We start from the raw sequence: 23527 nt of genomic DNA on the forward strand, positions 1-23527 counted from the left end.
GACTCCCTGTGCCCACAACTTTCTTTGTTCCTTGATAAAGGAGTCGCTCTGCTCCTTTGTGGGTTTTCAGAGAGCAGATTGAAACTAGAGGAGTTCCCAGCCCAGCTACAGCTCAGGGCTTTGTCTCTTCTGGAGCCTGCACCAAACCACCGCCAGCCTGGTCTAGGGGCTGAGCGCATCCATTGCAACATGTACCTCCAAATATACGTTGTCACAAGCCTAAACTGCAGGAGACACCAATGATTTTCGGATCTTTTCTGAAGGCTTAAGTGACTCCATTAATTTTTCATACATTCTTGCTGGCTGCAAGAGAACAAGAGAACCATTCTTGGAGAACGTGCGGCCTAACGCTGTTGTATGTGACAGCTGTTGTATGGAAACCAGCAGAAAAGAATTCTGAAAAATCTTCCATAAAACAAACCAATGAGAAATAGCAGTAAAATGTTTAATGCCTGTAATTTATTGTATACATACTCTGCAAAACTTATATGCATTTGGTGTGTGCAAAAGTATACACTTTCTCGAACAGCACCAGAAAACAGTTAAGCTATGTACGAGTTTTTAACCTGATTTGTCACATTGTGTAAAGAGACATTGTGCACAAATGATATCCCCGAAGAAAAAAAAATTGGCTAAAACTACAAGCACCTTTATTTACACACTACCACTTTAATATTGCATCACACCCACTCACCAAAATAAATAGAAGTACATTCATCACAATTTAAACACCAGTCTCTCCATATATTTATTTTCTTTCTGACATGTTTTGGTCTCCAGAAATACGGTATATCTAGAAATATGCATCAGCTACTAGATTATGTTACAAAATGCAAAAAAAATAGAAAATTAGTTTTCCTGGACAATATTTTGGGCTTTACACAAAAATAAATCCAGATTTCCCATAGAGATCTCATATACTTCTTGAAAGATTTTTATTTTAAAGCACAGCACAGAGTTGCACACTAAGGCTTCCTGTGATATGCAAAACCCTGGCCTCCAAAAGACATCACTGTAAAGTGAGATACAGCTCAAGTGTTAATACAAGACATTTTTAAAAAGTAGTCATCAATAGAAAGTGCCCTTCATTTGATTTAGCATTAGCAGTAAAGAAGTAGCTACTGTAATTGTGCAATCAAAGCCAGACCTGGAAGGGTTTTATGATAAATATGTCAGTTCACACTATCAAGTTTAAGGATATAGAATCTGAGATAGCAGAAACCAACCAACCTTTTTGTACTCCTACATTCATTATTTCTTTTGACACAATTTAGTAAAAAAGGCACATTGTCAAACAGTGACTTAAAAATCTAAAAACCAAACCAGAATTTCATTAAATACAATTAAATCATTAGCTTAACATCAGATCTTCATAAACCAATATGAGCATTCTTCCAGTTTTTCTTGACCTCAAATTCAGATGCACTTTGGACAAGTACTGAAGTACTCTCCTTAGATTAATACTATTAATCTGGCAAACAGTAAACATGGTTTTGGATACAAGGTCAGGAATTAAAACCCCTCAAATTTAGTTCCTTCCTAGCCAATTTACAAATATGCAGCAAATGCAAACACATTAAAACCCAAGCATTTGTACAAAATTTGAAAACCATTAGCATCCCATGCCAATTATGAGAAAGTACTTCTTGACTGTAAAATTACAAATGTGTCCTTGAATAATTTTTCATATGAAACAGACAAAATGTAAGCAATGATCACTGTGCGAAGAGACAGTTATACAGTGTCTTAGGGAGGCTAGCAGTGTACATTCCAGTCACCATCTAAAAGACAAATGACAAAGTGCTTTACAGATTAAGAAATCTAACTGATCTTGCATGGTTAAATGATCAGAAAGTGGTGAAATAATCAGGCTTTATTTAACCTGTATTTATCTGAAATGCAGATTTAATTCCCAACTGAACCAATTTTGAATTAATATATCTCTTTTGCTTCAGAAGAGACTTTTTTTTCCCAACCAGGCAGGAAGGTGCTCACAGCTGATGTAGCTGTCTGGGTTGACAGACCTAGAGCCTTTCTCCAGCTAAAAAGAATTAAAAAGTAAAAAAACCCAGTAGCTTGATCATGGTCCCAGTGTTCATTGCCTTGAATGGATAATTCTAGGAAATACAACAGAAAATTTTAGATGGTCCCAATGAAACAGAGTGAATACAACACACTTCTAGATGAGTAGTGAGGTTAAACTATCTTGCACGGTCTCAAGTGCATACACTGAGAAACAGTTTTTGTTAGTTACTGTAGAAAGTTAAAAATACAGAGGAGCCACGATGGTATCTTCATCTGGGCTCCCTGGCAGCTAATACTGAATTAGTTTATAGAATCTATCCCAATAGCTTACTCATGTCAGTGTTTTACTGAGGCAGTGAAATGCTACACCATTGACAGAAAACATCTTAAAAAGGCAAATCTGTTTTTTCTTACATTAAGAGTCAGATGTTTAAACTTCAGCAGCTTCCAAGATTGTTCCTTACAGGTTGCTATCTGAACTGCTTCCTCAAAGCACCACTGTTAAGAACAGCGCCTGATAGGAAAGGTTCCTCTGTCGTTTTTCTACAAGGTAATTTTTCCTTTTTATTCCTTTACTTCCCACCCCCACCCAACAAACACCCAAAGCCCTTTTTGTACTTTTCCAAGTACTTCTAGCATTAAAACATAACAGCCTCAGCAGCTGAAGCCAGAGGTACTATCAATGGAGTCCTGGAGCTTGAGGCAAAGCTAAGTAGTGATACTGGTGAGCTTTGAAGGGCAACCTGGGGAAATCAAAGTAGATGCAACACCAGACTTGAGCTTCAGACTCTCAGTCCAACTCCTGTAGACTTACATGAACCCTGTGCTGATTGTAAACAAATTCAGTTACTGAAAGAAACAGTCTTTAAGTGCATAGTTAGAAATAATGTGCAAATATGGGCATTAAGGTAAGTAACTGAACTAACTCTCCTGCTATATGTAACGTTTTAGATTTTTGGTTTGATGAGATTAATCACAAGTATTAACTAGTTAACATGAAGTTGTTAATACTGAAGAGCTGCAAATACATTCTAACAAAACTTAATTCTGATGTGCTTTCTAAATAGTAAACCTAGTTAGATAAATGACTGCTTCACATTTTAAATCATTTAACACATCGGATGTTTAATGCAAGAAAAAACACGTGTACCATACACAATTTGTAAAAGCAGCAGAAGCTGTTAAACAAATGTGAAAATTTACAGGGCAGGAAAAGAACTCCCAAGCATACACTTGAGCCCAAAAGCACAAGTTACATACAAACACCAGAAATTCCTGTTTTCAGGGTGTGTATTTGTCATACTGAATTAGATTGGCATTAGAATTCCAGACACAGCAAAAGCCAACATAATCTTTTGGCCATATCAATAACTGCACAATTTGCAAATGACACACACTTTTCTGTTTAGAAATAACGAGGTTCAAATTATTTTTACGGGTCCTCAAATGAGAAAATATGCAGCACTTTATTGCTTTCAACATCTGTGGCAACAGCTGAATTTATACCCAAGCTGCTTCTGTACAGAAGATGACATTTCAATACTTTGAGGCTCAACCTGGGAGACAGAGTAGGATATAAAGCAATTTGTCTAAGTCTCAGGAAATATCAGGGAACAAGAATGCTATTCCTTTCTTTCAAGCGAATGCAAAATTGGTTTACTGGTACATGGGCCCACACAGTTCTGAGTCAGTGCATAGCTAGTCAATATTTCTGCTGGCATCTTGAACTGGTTTAATCAATGGAAACATCTATTAATTTAATTCCATTTAATAATATGCATTAGTGCATTATTTTTTTTCATAAAAAACCAACCCTGGCAAGTATTAAAAATAAATATCTTATTTAGGTCAAACTAAAGCCTTGCTTTTCAGTACTTTAATCACTTTAAATATTCTTTTGCCCTCTAACAAGCAAATGGAAACTGAAGTAGAATAAGAGATGTATGGAGGCAGAGGGTAGCAGAAACATGAACGAAGTCAACACCATAAGTCAGTTAACGTGTCCTCAGCTTCTTAGACTGTCTCTTGCGTTTTAATTCTTCTTCTTCCCGTCTCAATTCTTCTAAGTCCTCCTGAACACCGAGTCTCAAGCTGCCAAATAAGATGAAATCCTTTACACACTGCTACTCAAGAAACATGAAATTTTACTTCTACCCCTCCCCCAAGAAAAGCAATCCTAAAATTATTATGCTGCTTTTAGCAAAAATTTTAGATCAGTTCAACAATCAAATTTTCTTTAATTATAGCAAGAACACAGCTTTAAGAAAAGAAATCGAGATTTTATCATTAGATTAAAAAAATATTTTGAGGGAAAAATTATTTAAGACTTTTGTGAAAAAAACAGATTGTGAAAAAACCTGATTTTAATATGAAAGTTCTTTTTTTTTCCCAAAACGAAGCTGCTGAAACACATCCCTCAATTCTTGCCAATGTAACTCTTACATACAAGCCACAGCAGGACTGATTCATCAGCTTCTGAGAGCCACCTAAACCTTTTACATTGGCAAGGGAGAGAATGGATATGTCAAACAGTAGAAAAGCAAAAGATTTGGCTGCGACTTCCTGGCTTGAGGCACCATTCAGGTAGCCACAAGCACAACACTGCCCCACCCTCGGCCCCTCTAGCTGCCGTGACTCTGGTGAACAGGCCATGGAAGAGACTCTGCCAGTCAGTATGTTGAAAGCGATACTTAAAACAGTATCTCCAATCACTGATCTCCTCTTCAATAAATACGGGCTGGATAGTCTTGCTGGTTTGATACTAGGAATGGGTGCGGCAAAGTTACCATTTTGTGATCAGCTACTGCCTCATTTGCAGCCCTACCAAGTGCATTTGTACATCCATAGTTCATTATGAAGCAACATAAGGCAGTGTGGCATGCACCTCAATGCAAATGGTTCAACCGCATGACAATGAAGATTCAACTGTTCTGGGCTAAACTGCTTCAGTACAGGCTCTAAAATGGATTTTATGCCTAAACAAGCATAGCAAAGTCATCTGGAATTCAGGAGACTGCAGTCATCCAAATTAAGAACAGAAACAAAAATATCAAGGATCTATGTGATAAAACTCTGGCTTGAAGCACCATATTTCATTTCAACTTAGAACTTAACAACTGTAATTTTAGTGGGCTTGCTTGGTTAGAAAGTTCCTCATTTCAAAGGTCACAATGCTTTTAACCACACACTCAGTGAAACATAGCTGAGCACTGAAAACAGTTAAACTCACTTTGACTCAGTTTTCTTACCTCCCCTTCGTTTATGCTAGCATGTGTAGTTAAAAGTTAGCCAGGTATTCAACTCTGCAAAACCTCACTCTAGGCCTTCGACAGAGAATTCAGCAAATAGCAATATCACTGTAAAATTCCAGTTGTTTCCTGTAACTCTATTTAACAGACTATAGCTTTGCATGAGCTGCAGCTGTTCCCCAGGAGCAAGGAAGAATAAGGACACTCGCTATAAATTCAAAAAGATGCAAGTTTCCAATGCTCAAGGCACCTTCTGAATAATATATAACTTCCCACTTTCTATTGAGTTTAAATCCGTGCATACCTCCTAGCTTCTTCTTTCTGTTGCTCTCTCCAGCTGCTCTCCATATAACGTAAGGCATAATCACTTTCATCTTTGTATCTGGAAAGTAAATATTGGTTTTCAGCACACTACAAAACCATAACATACAGTTGAGTTATGAATTCACATACCTTCTTAGAAAGAATAATTACCTTGCCATAAACAGATTTTAATGTTTTGAAAGAATTTAAGTTACAAGCCTTTAAAATGCTTGCTTTCTTATACCTTATTGTCAGACAAGAGGGAAGTATTTAAATAAGCCAAATAAGAGCCTTTATTTTCCAGCAGTTCCTAGTCATACCGAGTTAGATCCTCTTACAGAACAGCTAACGCTATTGCATTTAGCAGTTCATATTCAGGCAGCTACATTTGATGAATTCTAAAATACTGCAAACTGCTACAGAAAGCATTTTAACATCCAATAATAGGAAAGAATTGCTGGGAATTACACAAGTGAGACACTGAAGAAGCTGTGTTGTTTTCCAACTATGTCCTATTGCATCAAATTTTATTGCTCCCCAGAAGAGCATGGCAGGCAGTGTGAAAATTCAAGGTCCCTTCTGCACGGAAGAGTTCTAATGCTCGTTAAATTTCTGCAATGCAAAACCATTTTTAGAGACCAGCACTTCCCCTATTTCTAAAACATTTTTATTTGTTGAACTATATTAATTTCTGCTGTTCCGTTGCTTGTTCTGCAGTATCTTAAAATTGACATTTTTCTTACCTTTTCCGGTCATAGCCAAATATTTCCCGAATATGTTTTGATATTTCTTCTTGGGGTTCCCCTTCATCTTCAATGAAGTCATCCATTTCAGAGTCATATTCATCATCATCATCATCTTCTATTTGTCTCTTGTAACTAATAGGTGGTCTTCCAAGACCTAAATGACACAGGAATAAAAAAATCATTAACAACATTAACATTAATTTAACAGTACCTCTCCTTGCTATACCTTAGGCACAGCCATTTTACAGCTCCCAGCTTCAAGGTGGAAAACTTCTGCCTCAAGTTAACTAGCAATTCTCAGAAACTCAGTAAAAGGAAATACTTCCTCGAAGTTGTGCTATAGAAGATTACATATCAGTATCACCAACTGCATCCTGAGGAAACTACCAGACAGAAGTCTATGTTCTTGTTCAGGGTTTTCTAGGCACTTATTTGCTAGAGTCCATGCTGCTTGTTTCTGTTCAGAAATAAGTTTTTAGAACTGCTTGCTTACTGATAAGGTGAATTTGCCAAAACACTTAAATATCAGGTCACAGGTTTGCTGTGTCATTTTAATTTTCATGTACCACTTTAAACATCTGTTATTTAAGACACTATGAAATTTTAAAGACTAAGCCTCATCAAGCAATGCAGGAAGTGAATCCTTCAATTCTTTTCCTTCTAACAGCATTTGTATACCAACACCCATCACAGGCTGCTTAGTTTTCTTTCATGTTTTTCTTCACACCCCAGGCCTGTATTTCAGGGAATGTGAGCACAGGGAAAAATAAAGCAGAAAAAAGCATTCTACTGTTAAACACACTCTTTAAAAGGCAAATACAGTATTTTGACCAAGTCTTCCGAATTCCATCTATAATTGTCAAAGACCCTCAGTGACCTCAACTCAGACATATATAAAAAATACAAAACAAATAACTAAGTGAAAAAATTATTTGCTCTAGAACTTTATACCTTGTGGATGAAACACAGGTCTATGCCCTTGAGAAGATCTCATTCCATTTAGCTGTCCATTGCTAGGTCTCGTGACTAGGTTTTTAGAAGAAATAGTTTCTGATACAACAGTACACTTCGGTTTTACAGTTGTGCCCAAGCTGCTGCCTGGTCGCCCAGGTCCTGCGCTTGGGCTGATGCCTGGTCTTCCCGGTCCTGTTCCCAAGCTGCTGCCTGGTCGCTTGGGTCCTGTGCTTGGACTGATTCCTGGTCTTCCCGGTCCTGTTCCCAAGCTGCTGCCTGGTCGCCCAGGTCCAGTGCTTGGGCTGACTCCTGGCCTTCCTGGTCCTGTTCCCAAGCTGCTGCCTGGTCGCCCAGGTCCAGTGCTTGCGCTGACTCCTGGCCTTCCTGGTCCTGTACCCGTGCTGCTGCCTGGTCGCCCAGGTCCTGCGTTTGTGCTGATGCCTGGCCTCCCTGGTCCAGTGCCCAAGCTGCTGCCTGGTCGCCCAAGTCCCATGCTTGAGCTGCTGCCTGGTCGCCCAGGTCCTGTGCTTGAGCTGCCAGCCGGCCTTCCAGGTCCCATGCCTGCGCCACCACCCAGTCGCCCAGGTCCTGGGCCTGAGCTGCTGCCTGGCCTTCCAGGTCCTGCGGCTGAGCCACTGCCCAGTCGCCCAGGTCCTGGGCTTAAGCCACTTCCTGGCCTTCCAGGTCCCACACCAGAATTGCTGCTTGATCGCCCAGGTCCTGCACTTGAACCTCCACCTGGGTGTCCAGGTCCTCCTTTTCCTAAGCTGCTGCCTGATCGTTTTGCATTGGAGTTGATTCCATGCTGAAGGGCTGCAGCATTTCCCGATTTTGTATGGGCAGACTTCTTCAGGCTGGATTCTTTAGCAGATGGTAGCCTCTGAGCCCCATTGGCCGCTGGTTTTGAGGGTGGCACATGAGAGCTTGAGCCAGACTTTCCAATACCATTGACAGGTAATTTACTATGACCGCTACCAGTAGAGCTTTTTAAGGAGCCATTTTGTGAGGTTTTTTCCATTTGATCAAGTCTGGAGGAAGATGATGACCGTGAGTGTTTTTCAGTCAATGCTGGTGCTTTGGATTTCTTATCAGTACCACTCACAGAAGATGACAGACTACCTTTTGGTGTGGAATGTTTATCTACTGAGCTTTTGTTAAGTTTTGCATTTACAGATTCCTTCTGAGAAGTAATTTTTTTTGAAGAACTGGATATCCCTGTATTCTTTATCTCCTTCTCACTTTTCTTATGCATTTCTACTCTCTTGTTTTTGCGTCCCAAATACTCCCTCTCTCTCAATTCTTCTGCTGTTCTGGGTCTCTCTTCTACCTTTTTCACTGCTTTTATTTCCACCGGTTCATATTGTTTTTTTTCAGCAAGCCTTAAGAGCTCTGCGAAGTTCAGAGGTGCTGGTGCACTTTTGGGAGGCGCCTTTGGTTTCACTGCAACTTTGGATGGTTTCTCTTCATATTCTTCTTGCTCAGATTCAGTCTGACTGTATTCGAGTTGCTCAGTTTCATCTTCTGTTGCATACTCGGCCTCTGGGGCCTGAGCAACATTCTCACAAGTCCGCCTCTTTTTAGGCTTCTCTTCAACAGGAACGCCATTATAGCCATAAAAATTATCCTTTGTTCGTGAGGCCATAGCTCTTGCCTTTCTGTCATGTTTCAGTTCAATACGTCTAGCCAAGAGTTCTTCTTTCTTTCTTCTTTCTTCCAGTGCTGTAAAAGAAAACCAGGAGAAAGATATGCAAAAGCACTACTTTACTTCAATTTCTCCCAAACTGATAAACCATTTAGGACAGTAGTTTAAGGATATCTGGCTAACAGCTATTCAAAACAGACCAGAAAGCGATCAGAGGTCTGCCAAAAGGGCAAGCTAACCCACCTGAATCAGCTACACTGACAAAGGCAAACAATTAAGTCAAACGCTGCTATTGCAAAACCCACTAAGGTTAGTCAACCAAAGCAGCGCTCTGGAATGCTATGCAAACTAAGGAGAATTACTGTGTGAGGAGGTACAGGACTTAAGGTATCTCTGGGTAATGGAAAGAGTTCTGAGACTGAGCAAGAGAATTTTGAGACTGTACAGAATTTACTATCAGATGCTTAAGGGAAGATGAGGAAAGGGAGGGAATCAAAGAGTATTGGGGGGGATAAGAATTGGAAAACAGGCTGAGTGTGTGTGTAGAGGGGTGTAGGGGAGAGAAAGAAGCAGTCAGCCATAGATAAGCAAGCTGCTGGTCACTACATTTGTCTGGCAGAGCCCTGTGCACCATCTCCACAGTCTGTCCTATATTCTTACTGAACTGTTTTTATATATTTTCTGCATAAGTATGATCTCTACCTTGAGGCTGTGTGTGATCGGCTGACAAAATTCAGGCTGAACTAGCTGGTGAATAAGATGAGAGGTCTGAATGCCAGACACTGGAGAGACCAAGGGAGTAGAGGCCAAATACCAGAAAGACTCAGAAAAAGCATCAATTTCTAGAAAATGGATTGGGCTACTCATGCTGTGGGTGCCTGTAAAGGTACCATTCCCTGCCTACGTTATTCTATTGCCAAGGGCTGCGACTGTACAGAGTGCGAGTGCATGCACGCTTATGTGGAATTCATGGTCAGTCTTGCTTCTGGTTGGACCTGGCAGCAGGGATAAGGAGGAGGCTCATGACTGGCCCAGGAGAGGATGAATACTCTCAGCCATCCAGTCCATCAGATTTCATTACCTTTAACAAAACATTAACACCAGAAGCAATACAGTATTAGTTTATTCCACAGGCTATTTGAAGGCAAAATAATACAGTGGAAAAACTGTGGCTCAAACAAAGCCTCTCCCATACAAATTTAAAATTCAGACTGTATTGATACACTAGATTAAGACACAACAGGAACTCTTACCATTTTTTCTACACAGATAAACCTTTTCAAAGTTACCAAAAGTCCAGATGGTTTCTTGCAATATCTCTTCACTTTAACCACTTCTTGATCTCCACAGTAAATGCTAGTGTAGCTGATTAATATTTAATTCCTTATGCAAACATCCCTAGTCCTCTCTTAGTCCTGGCTTTCCCTGAGCATCAGTTATGTGCATAAATTCCAGAAATAGATGTATAGCTGTATTTGCAAGAGCTTTGAATAAGGTAACAAAGTCTCAAAAAGTCAATGCAAGTTTCCCCATAGGAAATATTTTGGACTGTTACCTTTTTTTCTTTTTTCTTCTTCTTGCCGTCTAAGAAATGCTTGCACTGCTGCAGACTCTACACCCTTGACTTTTGGAACCTTTTTGGGAGGACCAACAGCCAAACTGTACCTTTTCTGCAAAGAACAAAGAAATACATCAGAAAAGTTAAGAAATGTAAAAATATTAAAGTTTTCAAAACTGAGGAGTTGTGTAACACTCATGGACTTGACTTTAAGCACAGAGATGGTACAGAATAAACAATGAATTCCCACTGAAGCTGAGAGTTGTGACAGATACACTTGACTCCTAGCTGTACATTGGTTCAGACTAAGGAGCAACAGGTCTCATGTCCTTGGGGTGAACTTGTGAGCTAGAAAGCCCCTGGCTCATGTACAAGGGAGTGAAGGCGTCTTGAAAAATATTTTGAAAGGTGGTTTCGAAACCCAAAAGTGCAAAATAACTGAAGTACAGAACAAGATACCAGAGCTAAAACGAAGACATCTATCTTGCCTATACTGTTGACTAGACTTCAGTCTATAAATACTACCATCAGGCTGGGCCCAGTTTGAGCTCTCCCTGAACTGTAGCTGGACTGCATGCCAGGTGACTTTCCCCTTGAGCAGGCACACCTCTCAAGGTCAGAGATTCCTTACCTGAGACTAAGAGTTCCTTCCTTACCCAAGGCAGAGAGATCCCTTACCCGCGATAGATCCTCGTTAAGTGACTGATAGCATGCTGAATTAATATTATGAAACATTACTAATCCATGTAGCTACTCAATATTATTATGAACATTGTACGGATAATTCCATTAGACATAAGCCATTGACCAAGTCCAAGACTAAGATTGGATCCAGCCACACCTAGGCTCCAAAAGGAGTTTAGAAAGCAAGGGTGTCCACTCTGAACCACGTGACTCAACAGGAGGGCCCTCCTTACTCTTTGCATCTCCAGTCTCCATGCGAATCATTCTAACTCAACTGTAACCCAATTTTCCTTTGTATGTTTCTTCCATGCAGTAATTAATAAGGTGACCCTTGCCATCAAACTTATTGAACCTTGTCAAACCATTGTTACAACTTTGTTAAATTCCATTGAACTTACTGAACTCTGTCAAGTTATTATTTTATCTCAATAAAATATATTACTGCTTCTCTCTTTTGAGGTGCATTCTACTCATCCGTGACAAGAGCGCACTCAGCTTTCTGAAGGAATGAACAGGGAACCAGAAGACAGGTACGGAAACCAAGAGAAATGAGTAAAATGCACTAGACTGAGAAGGAATGCAACAGCTGCATCAGTAATGGAATAAAAGTATTTCAGTTCAGCCTTAGTCTTTGACCAAGCAGGAAACAAAAGCAGACTACAGCCCAAGCTGCCAGAGTCTGTTCAGTTCCAGACTGCAGGTTTACAGGTCCATTAGGGCTTTCAACTTTTTGAGGAACACTCATTTCAGTTTCAGGTTATCTTACTCAGTGAAAATAAATAAATCAACACAAAAAATGGAATTACTCCAAAAGTAAGTTGGAACTGACTTCAATAGCATAATTAGTAGATTGATCTAAAACCAGTGGTATTGATTTTTAGTTCCTGCTGCAGTGATCTTAAACAGAAGACTATTGTACATCAAGGAGTTAGTGATCTGCATACCAGTTGACCTGAATAGGCGCAGGCCTGCACTCTACTTACCACTTGAGACGACTGGATGAACTCAGCAGACTAACTGTGACAGAATATGGAGCCCCCATTTGGGACCTGGCAATTACACCACTTGCATGTGGTGTAATTTGCCTGGAGAAGAGAAGGCTCCGGGGAGACGACCTTATTGCAGCCTTTCGGTACTTAAAGAGGGCTTATAAGAAAGATGGGGACAGACTTTTTAGTAGGGCCTGTAGCAATAGGACGGGGGTAGTGGTTTTAAGCTGAAAGAGGATAGATCCAGACTAGATATAAGGAAGAAATGTTTTACAATGAGGGTGGTGAAACAGTGGCACAGGTTGCCCAGAGAGGTTGTAGATGCCCCACCCCTGGAAACAGTCAACGTCAGGTTGGATGGGGCTCTGAGCAACCTGAACTAGTTGAAGATGTTCTTACTCATGGCAGGGGATTGGACTAGGTGACCATTAAAGGTCCCTTCCAACCCAAACCATTCTATCATTCTATGTCTCATCATACCTTGAAACGAAGCAGCATGTTTTCATATAACATCCTTTTACTTGGCAGTGGAAGTGATAGAGGTGTTTTCTTCCAAGAACACCCTATATAAAAGCTCTCAAGACTACAATGCTGGTGATCCTCACCATAGACAGGATTTGCACAGCTTGCCATGCCTAGACATCTGTCCAGTGCTGTACAACTCAGGGTTCCAGCAGCTGAACAGATGTAAAGTTATCTATGCTATCCCCTTTTTTCCTTCTCCTGTTATCTCCAATAAATGTTATTTTAATCAATATGTTAAGAGTCCCAGTGCCTTTCTTACTGGGATCTATAACGAACACTTGCACTAGTGTGCTACACCTGTTCAGACATTACCTTTCATAAATGTACCAATTATCTGATAGGGCTTTAGAATGATAAAATGGAAAGAAACAGACTTTTTTGATCTTCTTCCCACAAACAGACTAGAGAAGATAAACAAAGCAATGAGAAGGACAGAGACACTTGCAAAGATAAATACAATAGAAGCCAGTTAAACGCAGAAGCAGATGGAAAGCAGAAGAATACGTTTAGAAAAAACCCCACAACTCTATTTGAGGTTTGAGGGTTTTTTTGGATTTCAGTAGTAAGCCAATAAATTATAACCTAAACCAACATCATCCACATGGAAAGTTAGGATGCTCACCGAATGAGAGAGTTGTGAAATACAGTTCCAAACAAAAACGATATCACTAATAAAAAAGCCACACAAGTCAGTATTCCCATAAATATCTTCCTATCCTCACATAGCCTTATGAAACTTCACTAAAAAAATAAATTAAAACATCTGATAAAGATACCTACATCCAAATGTTTTAGAAGCAACAATCAGGCAAGCTAGTAGCATATCTCTATAGATTTCAATATCACCCAATGGAAGCCTTCCTTCTAATTTCTAATTCATTGAAACAGCAGCACACGACTAGATCCTTGGATTACTTTCATTACTAACATGCAAACCCACACATTATCTTGTATATACATGCACTAAGAAGCAAGGTTCAGAGACTCATTTCTAAAATGCAGCCAAAGCTGGCTCCAAGAAGGGCAGCTACAATAACAGTATTTGTAGTCGCCTTTAGCAATTTCTGAAATTACTAAAACAAAATTATAAAGATACATCATCCACGTACATTGCAGTAGTAAAACCTGATATGTTGCCTCATCACATTAAAGACCTACTACGGTCAAGCTCATTTACCAAGATTGACCTCTGCACAAGAGAGTTTACCACAATCTGAAAACTGATTTTGTAAATCCTTATCACTTGGAGAAGCTCCAATTCTGATCAATTTTTGGTTCTTACAATTGAAATCATTAGAATTGATCATCATAGCTAGGACTACTAAAAGGATAAGAAGATAGCTGGAGCTCGGCCTCTCTCTTCTGGGAAGCTGAGGTCCTTCCCTCCCCAGCTTTTGTGTTATTTACACCAAAAGTATTCCAAGACATAACTGTTCAGGAAACCTGAACCACAATGCAATACTGCCTCTCAATTTTTGCTTACATGTAGCCCATGACTCAGTGGCCCAAAGTAATCTAGCATGCTCCATCTAAATGGGGAGGTGTGGCTGGAGAGCTGCCTGGCTGAAAAGGATCTGGGGGTGTTGGTTGACAGCCACCTGAACATGAGCCAGCAGTGTGCCCAGGTGGCCAAGAGGGCCAATGGCATCCTGGCTTGTATTGGAAATAGTGTGGCCAGCAGGACCAAGGAGGAGATAGTGCCCCTGTACTCAGCACTGGTTAGGCTGCACCTTGAGTACTGTGTTCAGTTTTGGGCCCCCACTACAAGAAGGACATTGAGGTGCTGGAGCATGTCCAGAGAAGGGCAACAAAGCTGGTGAAGGGCCTAGAGCACAAGTGCTATGAGGAGCAGCTGAGGGAGCTGGGGTTGTTTAGTCTGGAGAAGAGGAGGCTGAGGGGAGACCTTATCACTCTCTACAACTACCTGAAAGGAGGGTGTAGCGAGGTGGGGGTTGGTCTCTTCTCCCAATTAACAAGGGACAGGACAAGAGGAAACAGCCTCAAGCTGCGCCAGGGGAGGTTTAGGTTGGATATTTGGAAAAACTTCTTCACCGAAAGGGTAGTCAGGCACTGGACCAGGCTGCCCAGGGAAGGGGTTGAGTCTCCATCCCTGGAGTTATTTAAAAGATGGGTAGATGTGGTGCTTGAGGACATGGTTTAATGGTGGACGTGGCAGTGCTAGGTTAATGGTTGGACTTGATGATCTTAACGGTCTTTTCCAACCTAAACGATTCTATGATTCTAAATCAGAACAGATAGAGAAGCAAAGAAATCCACACATTATCCATGAAAATCCTTTCAGAAAAAGGTTGAAGCAAATTAGTATCTTAGGAACAATTTGAGGTACTCTGCAGTGTACTCATATTAGTATAATGTCTACAGAAGTTATCTTACTCCCAAACTTAAACATGTCATCTTTTGCTATTGGTAACCTAATTTGGCAAAACTTGGTTTAATTATTCAATTTCCGCACAGTTTTTAAAAACAGACAAAACAAAGCATTTTCAAAACTGAGGATGCAGTTGGACTCGATCTTAAGCATCTTTTCCAACCTAAATGATTCCATGATTCTGAAAGAGTTTTAGGCCTAAGGAGCACCTTTCAAAACTGCTAAATGGCAAGGACAAATGTAGATTGAGCTATCCTGTTAGGAAGCCTTATAAAGAATTAAAGTGATGGGAAAGCAGTTTTCAGGCTTTGTTTTGCTGCACTACAACCAACAGTCCTATCCAGGAGCAGGTTTGTAAAGCAGCTTGACAGACATGCTGTTTTCTCACTGCCACTAATGTGGGAAATTGTGCAAAATTCAAGATCTAAAAGTCTTCCTATCAGTAGCATTTCTTGATATTGACTAACAACTCAAAACATAGCTAAACAATTCATAAATTAATACCCATTTTCTGTACTGTGAATCATTATTGTTGTTGATAAAAGTTTTGTTCACCTTCATGTAGAAATAGCATAAAATAACGAGCTTAAGTTTTGTCTTTTTAAAAGCACTGAACCATGCACATATTCCACAAGCACTGATAAAGTATTTTACTTACATTCCAAAAGAACATCAGATTCCAGGTAAACCACAGAAAATAAGCCAGGGCATGTCACTACTTTATTATCCAAGCAGCAGCTGCACTTTTCTGGCTTTTTGTAGCTATTGCCAAGTTGGTTAAATCAGAGAAACAGAAATGGGTAGCCTTTATGAGAGAGCAGGTCAAGCTGTTCCCAGAACCCTGCACTACTCAAGTTGTAAACACTGATTATCTCTCAGGGTGGAACCTAGTGACAGCTCTAACTGAATACTGCTGAGATACACAGAGTGGGCACTGCTTTACCCAAAGGAAAAAGTAAAGGCTGTGGAAGTGCCTTTCTTCAACTGTGTATCCTCAAGAAATAACAAGTCTTTTCCTACCAGTGAGTAGTATTTCTCCTGAGGTTCCTCATTTTTTACCTTCTGCAAACCTTGCCATAACTACCTACCCAATAACTGGCTCTCCCTGAATCTGACCAGTGGTACTTGAAGAGTATGGTGGAAAGGCCATTACAGTGCAAGGTCTTATTTGTTTTCCACTTACAGCCAGAATAAACTGTTTCAGTGGACTATCCAGCATACAGTTACATGACTGACAAAGAAGCAGACTTTTCTCTTAAAAGTACAGCTCAACACAAAAAGGTGAATTAAAAAAGATTGGTATTAATATGGCAAATACAAAACCGCCACCAAGCTGTACGTGCCTATACATTCACACATACACATACTGACTTGTGAGAGATATTTATCTGATATAGTTTATATACACATAAACAAGTCATCCATCCCTTAGATGCAGAGTGCCAGTGTCTAGTAGCCAGCCTTGGCCAGCAGGCAAGCTCCAAGTCACAAGTTTAACTGTGTAATCTGCAACCAAGGTTTTGCTCTTAAATCACTGACTTTAAAATGTGGCACGTGATCCTGATACAGTTACAGCTGTTTTGATGTCAGCCTTCAAGTGCCAAATCTTGGACTGTAAAACAGATTTTATTAAATTATTGTAAGCTTTGTGGCATCCAAATGAAGCCCCAAAAGGTCTAGACCAAATACTAGACCCAGACAGAAGCAACAGAAGTAGTATTGCCTTTAACAAGGATCAATATTTACACAGGTAGCAATGCACGATATGAACAATCAACTCTGCAAAACCTGATTCTCAAGTAGAGCACCTGTGCAACTAATCATTTTTGCTATGGGCTTGCACACACAATGTAAAGACAATTCTACTTGTGCTATCCAGTATGGGCAACTTGCAGAGGTTCTCACAGGGTGGGTTTTTTTTTGTTTGCTTGTTTTTCACGAGCAAGTTGTGACCCCTGTACAATGTTACAACACTCTTCCTTACCATCCACCAAACACATAGCCTTCTCCAATGGGAAGTCCCTGTTTTTCCCCCTAGATATTCTTCAGGGTATAACTTTCTGATATCATCACTAATGGTTCATTCACCCAGTTCAGCCACACATATATCCTTGTTTGTGTCACTCCTCTTGCAATGCTAGTTCCTCAAAAGGCAGCTTTCCAAATTGATAAGTGGTCATTTGCGTTAACTGCCATGGGGCCTCTGCTATGATCCTGCGCTTGTACTTCCAAGGCCTCTGCTACAGTCTTAGCACTGTCCACTCTGCAGACACCATGCTGGGGTTACCAGCAGCTCACTCTGCAGTTAGACTTTCTTAGAATACACGCATGTAATGCTTTCTCAACTACTGTTATCAATATCTAGTTGCGACAAAGTAAATGGTAGTTACCAAGCATGCTTAAATTTGTTTGATTCTCTTCAGGTTCTAACGACCCCTACCAAGAGAAAGGCTTTACTGAGAAGAGTATTTTAACTATCAGCTTATACTGTTCTCATCTCCCAAAAGCAATTTAACAGGGTCATACATTTTACTCCTAAAAATGCAAAAATCCTTCTCTTAAGAACTGCTGTCACAACGCCCAAGCTGAACCATTAGCTGAAAAAATGCAGAAATGTCTTCTGTTAAATGTTGCTTCACACAGTAAAAAAAAAAAATTAAAAAGCATACTTTATGCTTTCCTTTATGGAGTGGTACTGTGATCCTCATTTTCATCTGCCTATGCAAAAAAAAAAAAAAGACCAGGAATAGGAAAAGCTGAAAGTTTTACACATTTTAGTCAGTGTTTGCAAGTGCCTGGAACTTAACTATCAAGTTCAGTCAGTTGAGAGTAAAAGCCCTCCTCACCCCTTGACAACTTTTTACATTGCATATCTTGCAGTTCTCCTCCTGTGGATGCCAATATAATACAAAGCATTTCTAGGCCCTGTTTTGAGACAAGTTTTAACCACATAAGTGCATGCACGACAATTGAATAGGAGTCTGATTCTCCAACAGCACTCTACTTCACAGCCATTCTCCATATTTCTCTTGCAGGGCTTCTCTTGCCTACGCGCAAACGTTTAGTGTGTAGATTACAATTTCATGGGCAGGCTCTGTGTAACACACAGGGTCCTCTGAACAAACTCTGGGATTTTGCTGCCACTTGACTTCACCAATACTTAATTTCTGGTAGCTGTGTGTATCTGTCAACTTCACTGGAGGCTATTTTGTAAGGATTCATCTGACTTAAAATGAGACTTCAGCAAGTGCTGACGTGGATGAGAAGCTGTTTCAGTTTTGGGTCACCTCTTTGTGGTTAATATCGGATTTGTTGTAAGTTCTGTACACCAAGATTCATCCTCAGTTAAAAGGAGTACGGAGCTATATGAGGTCACTTCTAATAAATTATTAATGACAATAGAAACAAGGTGAAATAAAAGAATGACTTGGTTCCAACTATGCTCAGTGTTTTTTAAAAAAACTGCAATACAATTTCACATTTTTAGGAATATCTTCCATACAAACATTTCAAAGTGTTTGAAACACATCCATTATGTCACATAAAACTTGTGGTATAACAGAGTATACCAATTTCACCAAAAAGAAAAGAGTGACATAGAAAATATTTAAATCTTACTGAAAACAACATTAAATCTCATAACTGGTATCATGTCTAATCAAAGCAAGATCACATTGGAAATCTAATGAACTGCTAATATGAACACATGTAATAAGATATATACATACAATACTGAAGCCCCTATGGAATATTATGTGAGAAAAACTGGGGCTCTTTTCCGCAACTGCTATAAAGATTATTAGCAACACATCACTAATAGCCTATACACTAGTTCATATATGTACTGTTCTATTTAGAAACAAGACCTGATGCAACTAATAGGGCACTGAAAGGCTGATTTCAGCAATGTTCCTTTTGAATCTGGATTTCCATAGGGAGATGAACAAGCAGATCCATTTTTACAGGGACATGATGCAATACCTGTTTTATGCAGGTCCTCTTTTACAATCCAAGACCATATTTCTTAAATAGAGTTTTTCTATAGTTCCTGCTTTCGAGAGATATATATACTACTTGTGCATGTTACTCTATTTTTCATTACAATAGGCATGGAATATTTAGTTTAGTGCACTGTAAAGTTTAAAATAAACTTCTCAAAGGGAAATTCAGGGGATGTGCTGATTAATGCAGGAACTAAAATTTCTGGAAACCTGTTAACTTTACATACCAGTAAATTTGGTAATTAGTCTGTATGGTATTTTTAATAAAAATATTTAAGATTAATTATCTTCTTACATGAACATATTTTACGTACTAGCTTTAATCTAGTGGAGTTACTTCGATGTCCATTGATCAGAAAACCTCCACAGGCCCTCTTTTGAAGCCTAACAGCTGCAGGTAACCTCAAGCAGTGCCAAGTGCAGCTCCACTTTTGCTCAGAGACTAAGGCCAAATTTACAGGTAAAAGCTGCACCACTAATGTGCTAGAACGGCAGGAAACCAAACTGCTTCAGCTATGGACTGAATTGCACTCTCACTCCCTGAGTTAATCAGGTACGCAAATCCTAATCCTGCCTTTTCTAAAAAGAGTAAAAAACCCTCATCCATTGCACAACGAGTAAGATGGATTGCCTTCCTCCACCATCACATCTGCAACAGAGAACATGGCAGACATTTCATCACCATGGTTTATAACTATTTGTGACAAAAACTAGTGGTACAGTATATTAAAGCTGCATGAGAAAACTAAGAAGGTAAAAAGAAGTTTTAAACATCTAAAGTAAGAACTACAACAGCCCAATGACAATTTAGTGGCACAGCTTGTTTTTAGGGTTATAAAATAGGCATTTAAATACCTTAAACTATTTATAGATTTGATATTTTCATATTTGTGTTACAAATCGTATTTTTATGTAGAGTCAGAGACAAACTAAATCAGGCTAAATATTAAAGAATACATTTTATAAGATTTTTAAACCAAGATGGAATCTGACAAATTATGCATATCTTACCATATGGCTGGTCCATATTATCAACTGGTCACAATATTAGTTAACACTAATAAAGTTTTACTAGTGATATAGAGAGACTCAATTCTGGAGTGCCTCCATTTCAGCAGTGTCAGAACTAAAGAGTATGCTTTTTCTGCTTTTCCTACAGCTTATGCTAAAAACAACTGCCCCTCTCATTTACAGTAGTGTAAGTGAGCTCATCATAGAAACACAGAACTCTGGCATTCGGTTAAAGACCAGGCAGGAAAAGTGTTTCCCTAGCAAGTGGCTACCAAAGAGAAAATATTTTTTATCCAAATAAGCACACATGACTCATTATTTGGGTCCTGCCAAAGGAATGAAACCCAGTATACTAATGTATCAAAAGGCCACAGGCCCTTCCTACTGCCAGACTTCATTCAGCCAAGTAAGTGGGTTATTTCATACTGAATCAACATGAAACTGAGAGCTTGAGTTAAAATACAAACTGCTGAAATACAGACTTCAGAATAATCTTTGTAATAGACCAAGTGCCTTTCACCCATCATCCCCATACAGCTGTTGCAGGCTGTTCCTTCGCAATGGATACAAAGGTATTGGACAACGCAGCACATTCACCCAAAACTTGTCACTCTTTGTCTCCGAGCCTCATTTGAGACGTGGCAGACTTCTGTTTTCAGAGCAAACAAAAGGACTTACCCGACTTTTAACCAAAACCACTGCCTTCCCCTGCACCACCGTTTTTGCTCTCAGGATCTCGGTATTTTCGGCGACCAGAAGGCGCAAACCCCGGCTGCCCCCTCCCAGCTCCAAGCGTGCCCGGGACACGTTGACAGAAGGAGCCCCGCTTCTTCCCCCTGCACACAGACGATTCTCCAGCCCCCAAAAGCGAGCACCTCCGGACGGCGAGGCGAAAGGCCCGGCCTCGGGCCGGCCGGGCAGGCTCCGCGAGTGCCAGCCGGGCCCGTAAAGCGGCTTCCTCGGGCGGGCGCCCAGGCGGGGGCCGCGGCGAGGGGCACAGGCCCGGGCCAGACCCTCGACGCCCCGTGAGGGGAGCGCGGGGCCCCCGCACGACCCGGCCCAGCCCCGGGCCGCCGGGAACCGCCCCCCCCGGGGGCCTCTAGAGCGCGGGCAGCCCGCGGAGCCGCCGCCCCAACGGCTGTAACGGTCACCGTGCCCCGGCCCCGCGCTTCTCTCCCCCGCCCCCCCCCCCCGCCAAGTCCCAGCGGCCCCGAACTCACCGGCACCGAGTTCAGCCCCTGCTGCTCCGAGGCCATCACGAGAATATTGTGGAAATCCATGGCGGGCTCGGGGACGCGGCGGGTGAGGCAGCCGCCCCGCTCCTCCCCGCTCCCCTCCGCGCCCGGCAGAGGCGACGCCGGCCGGCCGCCTGCCCCTGCCCCCGCCCGCCGCCCGCCCCGCCGCGCCGCTCGGCTCCGCTCCGCTCGCTTCCGGCCGCCGCCGCCTACCCTTTATATCACCTCGCCTCGCGCCGGCGTCACACTGCCCGCGCGTCACTTCCCCTGTGACGAGCGCCTCGCCTCAGGAAACGTGTCCGCGGCGGGAGAAGGGGCGGGGCGTCCCGCGGCCGCTGCCGCCGGCGGCTCCCCGTCAGCCCCGGGCCGTGGTGGGGCCCGGCGCCGCGGCCGGGGCGGCCTAATAAGGGCCGCCGGGGCCGCCCCCGCCCCGTCCGCAGCCCTCCGCCCGCAGCTGGCGCCGCCGCGGGGACGGTGCCTGGTTCTGTCCGTTCGGGCTGCCCCGCCGCGCCGTGGCGCGCCTCAGGTTCACCCAAACACCTCGTCGGCCCCCCGGCCTGCACGCACGGGCGCCTCAACAGATCGACGCCAATCACTTGTTTGTTTTTTTTTTTTTTTCCATAGCAGCTCTCGCCGCCTCGGTGGCGGTGAGGTTTGTGGGGTTCTGAAGGGGAACAGCTGTCGGGGGCGAGGGGCGGCTGCTCCGAGGCGCTCCCCGGCCGCCGCCCCCGTCCCGCTCGCGTTCCGGGCCGGCCAGCGCCGGCTGCCAGCTCGGCTGCTGCGGGCAGGGCGGCCAAGCAGAAATCCTCTAGCAAGGCAGGAACACGGATTGAGTTTCCGCAGCGATCTTTCTTGGCTCATCAAGGCTTGAAAAACGGTGCTTGGCTTCTTCTAGGGATGTCACATTTCCAGCAGCAGTGCGCCCCTGGCCGCGTGAATGCCACCTGATAAAACAGGGCTCCCAGGAGCAATGCTGACCTTCGGAGTGGCCAAACAAAACGTTCTCTGTGTGTTCAAATATTTTTCCAAGTCTCCAGCAACCTGGAAAATTGTGCAAGAACACCAGCTGACTGAAGACTTCCCTTGCTTCGGTTGTCAGCTCTTTTCCCATCACTGTTATCTGAGATCCATCTGACAGAAATTCCTCTGCTCCACACTGCTTTTTGTAGAAACCTGGGCACTAAAAGCAAGCTGCTTTTTCTTCATTTTATCCTTCTTTAGCATAAATTCTTCTTTAACATTGATATTCCTTGACCACTCTTCACTTTCAGTTCCTCCAGGTTCCTGCCTTTTCGAGTCTCCCTTTGCCTCTTCGCTGCCCTCACTTTTATTTTTACCGTATCAGAAATTCCTTTCTGGGTGTAGCTGTGAGCCACATTGCAGCATGATGTGAAGACGCCCAGCATGGCCCTAACTGAGGGGAGGAACAGGACAATTTATTTGAGTGAGGCACTGCACCAGTTAACTCGCAGGGCTTTTGTAGTTCTTGAACTGCAGGAGATCTGAAGTTGTTTCTGTAATGCTCACTCTGGTATCTCTGCATGGCTCTGTGCAGAGCAGACACTCCTGATCTCCCACCGCTTTGCCTTGGGCCACAGTCCTGATTTAACCCCTTGTCCTGTAAGAACTTAATCTTTCTCTCTCTTCCCCTTTTAATTCTCATCTCCATAAGACACTGCACTGACTTTTTACTTCTGACTCAGACCTAGATCACCTTTTCTGGTTTCCACCCTCTTTATATTATTACTTTCTTTAAATTTTCAGTTTAAGTACTTTTTAAGACTTTCTAGTCAGTCTCTCTTCACAGGCAGTGAGTGGTGCACCAATTTTTCCCTCATTTTTGGCATTCTGTTACACCCCGTGGTACTGTCAAGAAGGATATGATGCCATTTTCTGTAGTCTTATCTGCCACCCCATCGCTGCTGCAGTGCTTCTTTAATCAGAATTTCCCTGCTCCGTCTTGAATTTCTTGTATCTCCACTGCTCCGTTCCTTGAGACGCCTTTTAGTATGACTCAGATTCCTGTGTAACAACAACAACGTTAACAGAGCTATGATTGTTGCTCTTTGGCTTTTATGTTTGCTTACTTTGGTCTGTGTTAGAGTTGGCAGAAATACTTGGCTAAATGCAGTCTTTATTCTGCAGTCCTGAAGATGAGCGGAGAAAGTCTCTCCCTGCATCTAAAAGAGGAGTCATGCTCGGGCCAGGGCATGGCAT

The 23527-nt window shown here is 42.0% G+C and overlaps 1 protein-coding gene and 1 pseudogene across 2 annotated transcripts in view; both read right to left on the bottom strand.

Moving 5' to 3' along the window:
- Positions 1 to 1252, bottom strand: part of LOC148057092 (uncharacterized) — a 13573-nt pseudogene extending 12321 nt beyond the window's left edge. Inside the window, exon 1 of the transcript XR_015702036.1 lies at positions 1231 to 1252. The product of XR_015702036.1 is annotated as an uncharacterized LOC148057092 (transcript). The remainder of the gene's footprint in view (positions 1 to 1230) is intronic.
- Positions 1253 to 3133: 1881 nt separating this feature from the next.
- On the bottom strand, positions 3134 to 21475 carry SPTY2D1 (SPT2 chromatin protein domain containing 1). Its single transcript, XM_087745709.1, has 6 exons — positions 21296 to 21475; positions 10474 to 10588; positions 7274 to 8995; positions 6320 to 6476; positions 5578 to 5655; positions 3134 to 4116 (listed from the first exon to the last, which is right to left on the bottom strand). The coding sequence occupies exons 1-6, from the start codon at positions 21353 to 21355 to the stop codon at positions 4020 to 4022; spliced, it is 2229 nt and encodes a 742-aa protein (XP_087601835.1). The 5' UTR covers positions 21356 to 21475; the 3' UTR covers positions 3134 to 4019.
- Positions 21476 to 23527: the final 2052 nt, after the last annotated feature.

Source organism: Nipponia nippon, unplaced genomic scaffold (assembly GCF_047370975.1).
Source record: "Nipponia nippon isolate SJK-2023a ecotype South Korea unplaced genomic scaffold, ASM4737097v1 scaffold_10, whole genome shotgun sequence".
Taxonomy (NCBI): Eukaryota; Metazoa; Chordata; class Aves; order Pelecaniformes; family Threskiornithidae; genus Nipponia; species Nipponia nippon.

Bases quoted from the DNA above. Each gene is read 5' to 3' on its own strand.
- SPTY2D1 (XM_087745709.1), bottom strand. From the start codon at position 21,355: ATGGATTTCCACAATATTCTCGTGATGGCCTCGGAGCAGCAGGGGCTG. The intron at 5,656-6,319 runs GTAAGAAAAATG...TTTACTTTCCAG, and splicing joins TTTGGCTATGACCGGAAAAG to ATACAAAGATGAAAGTGATT. The intron at 4,117-5,577 runs GTATGCACGGAT...CTTATTTGGCAG, and splicing joins CAGAAAGAAGAAGCTAGGAG to CTTGAGACTCGGTGTTCAGG.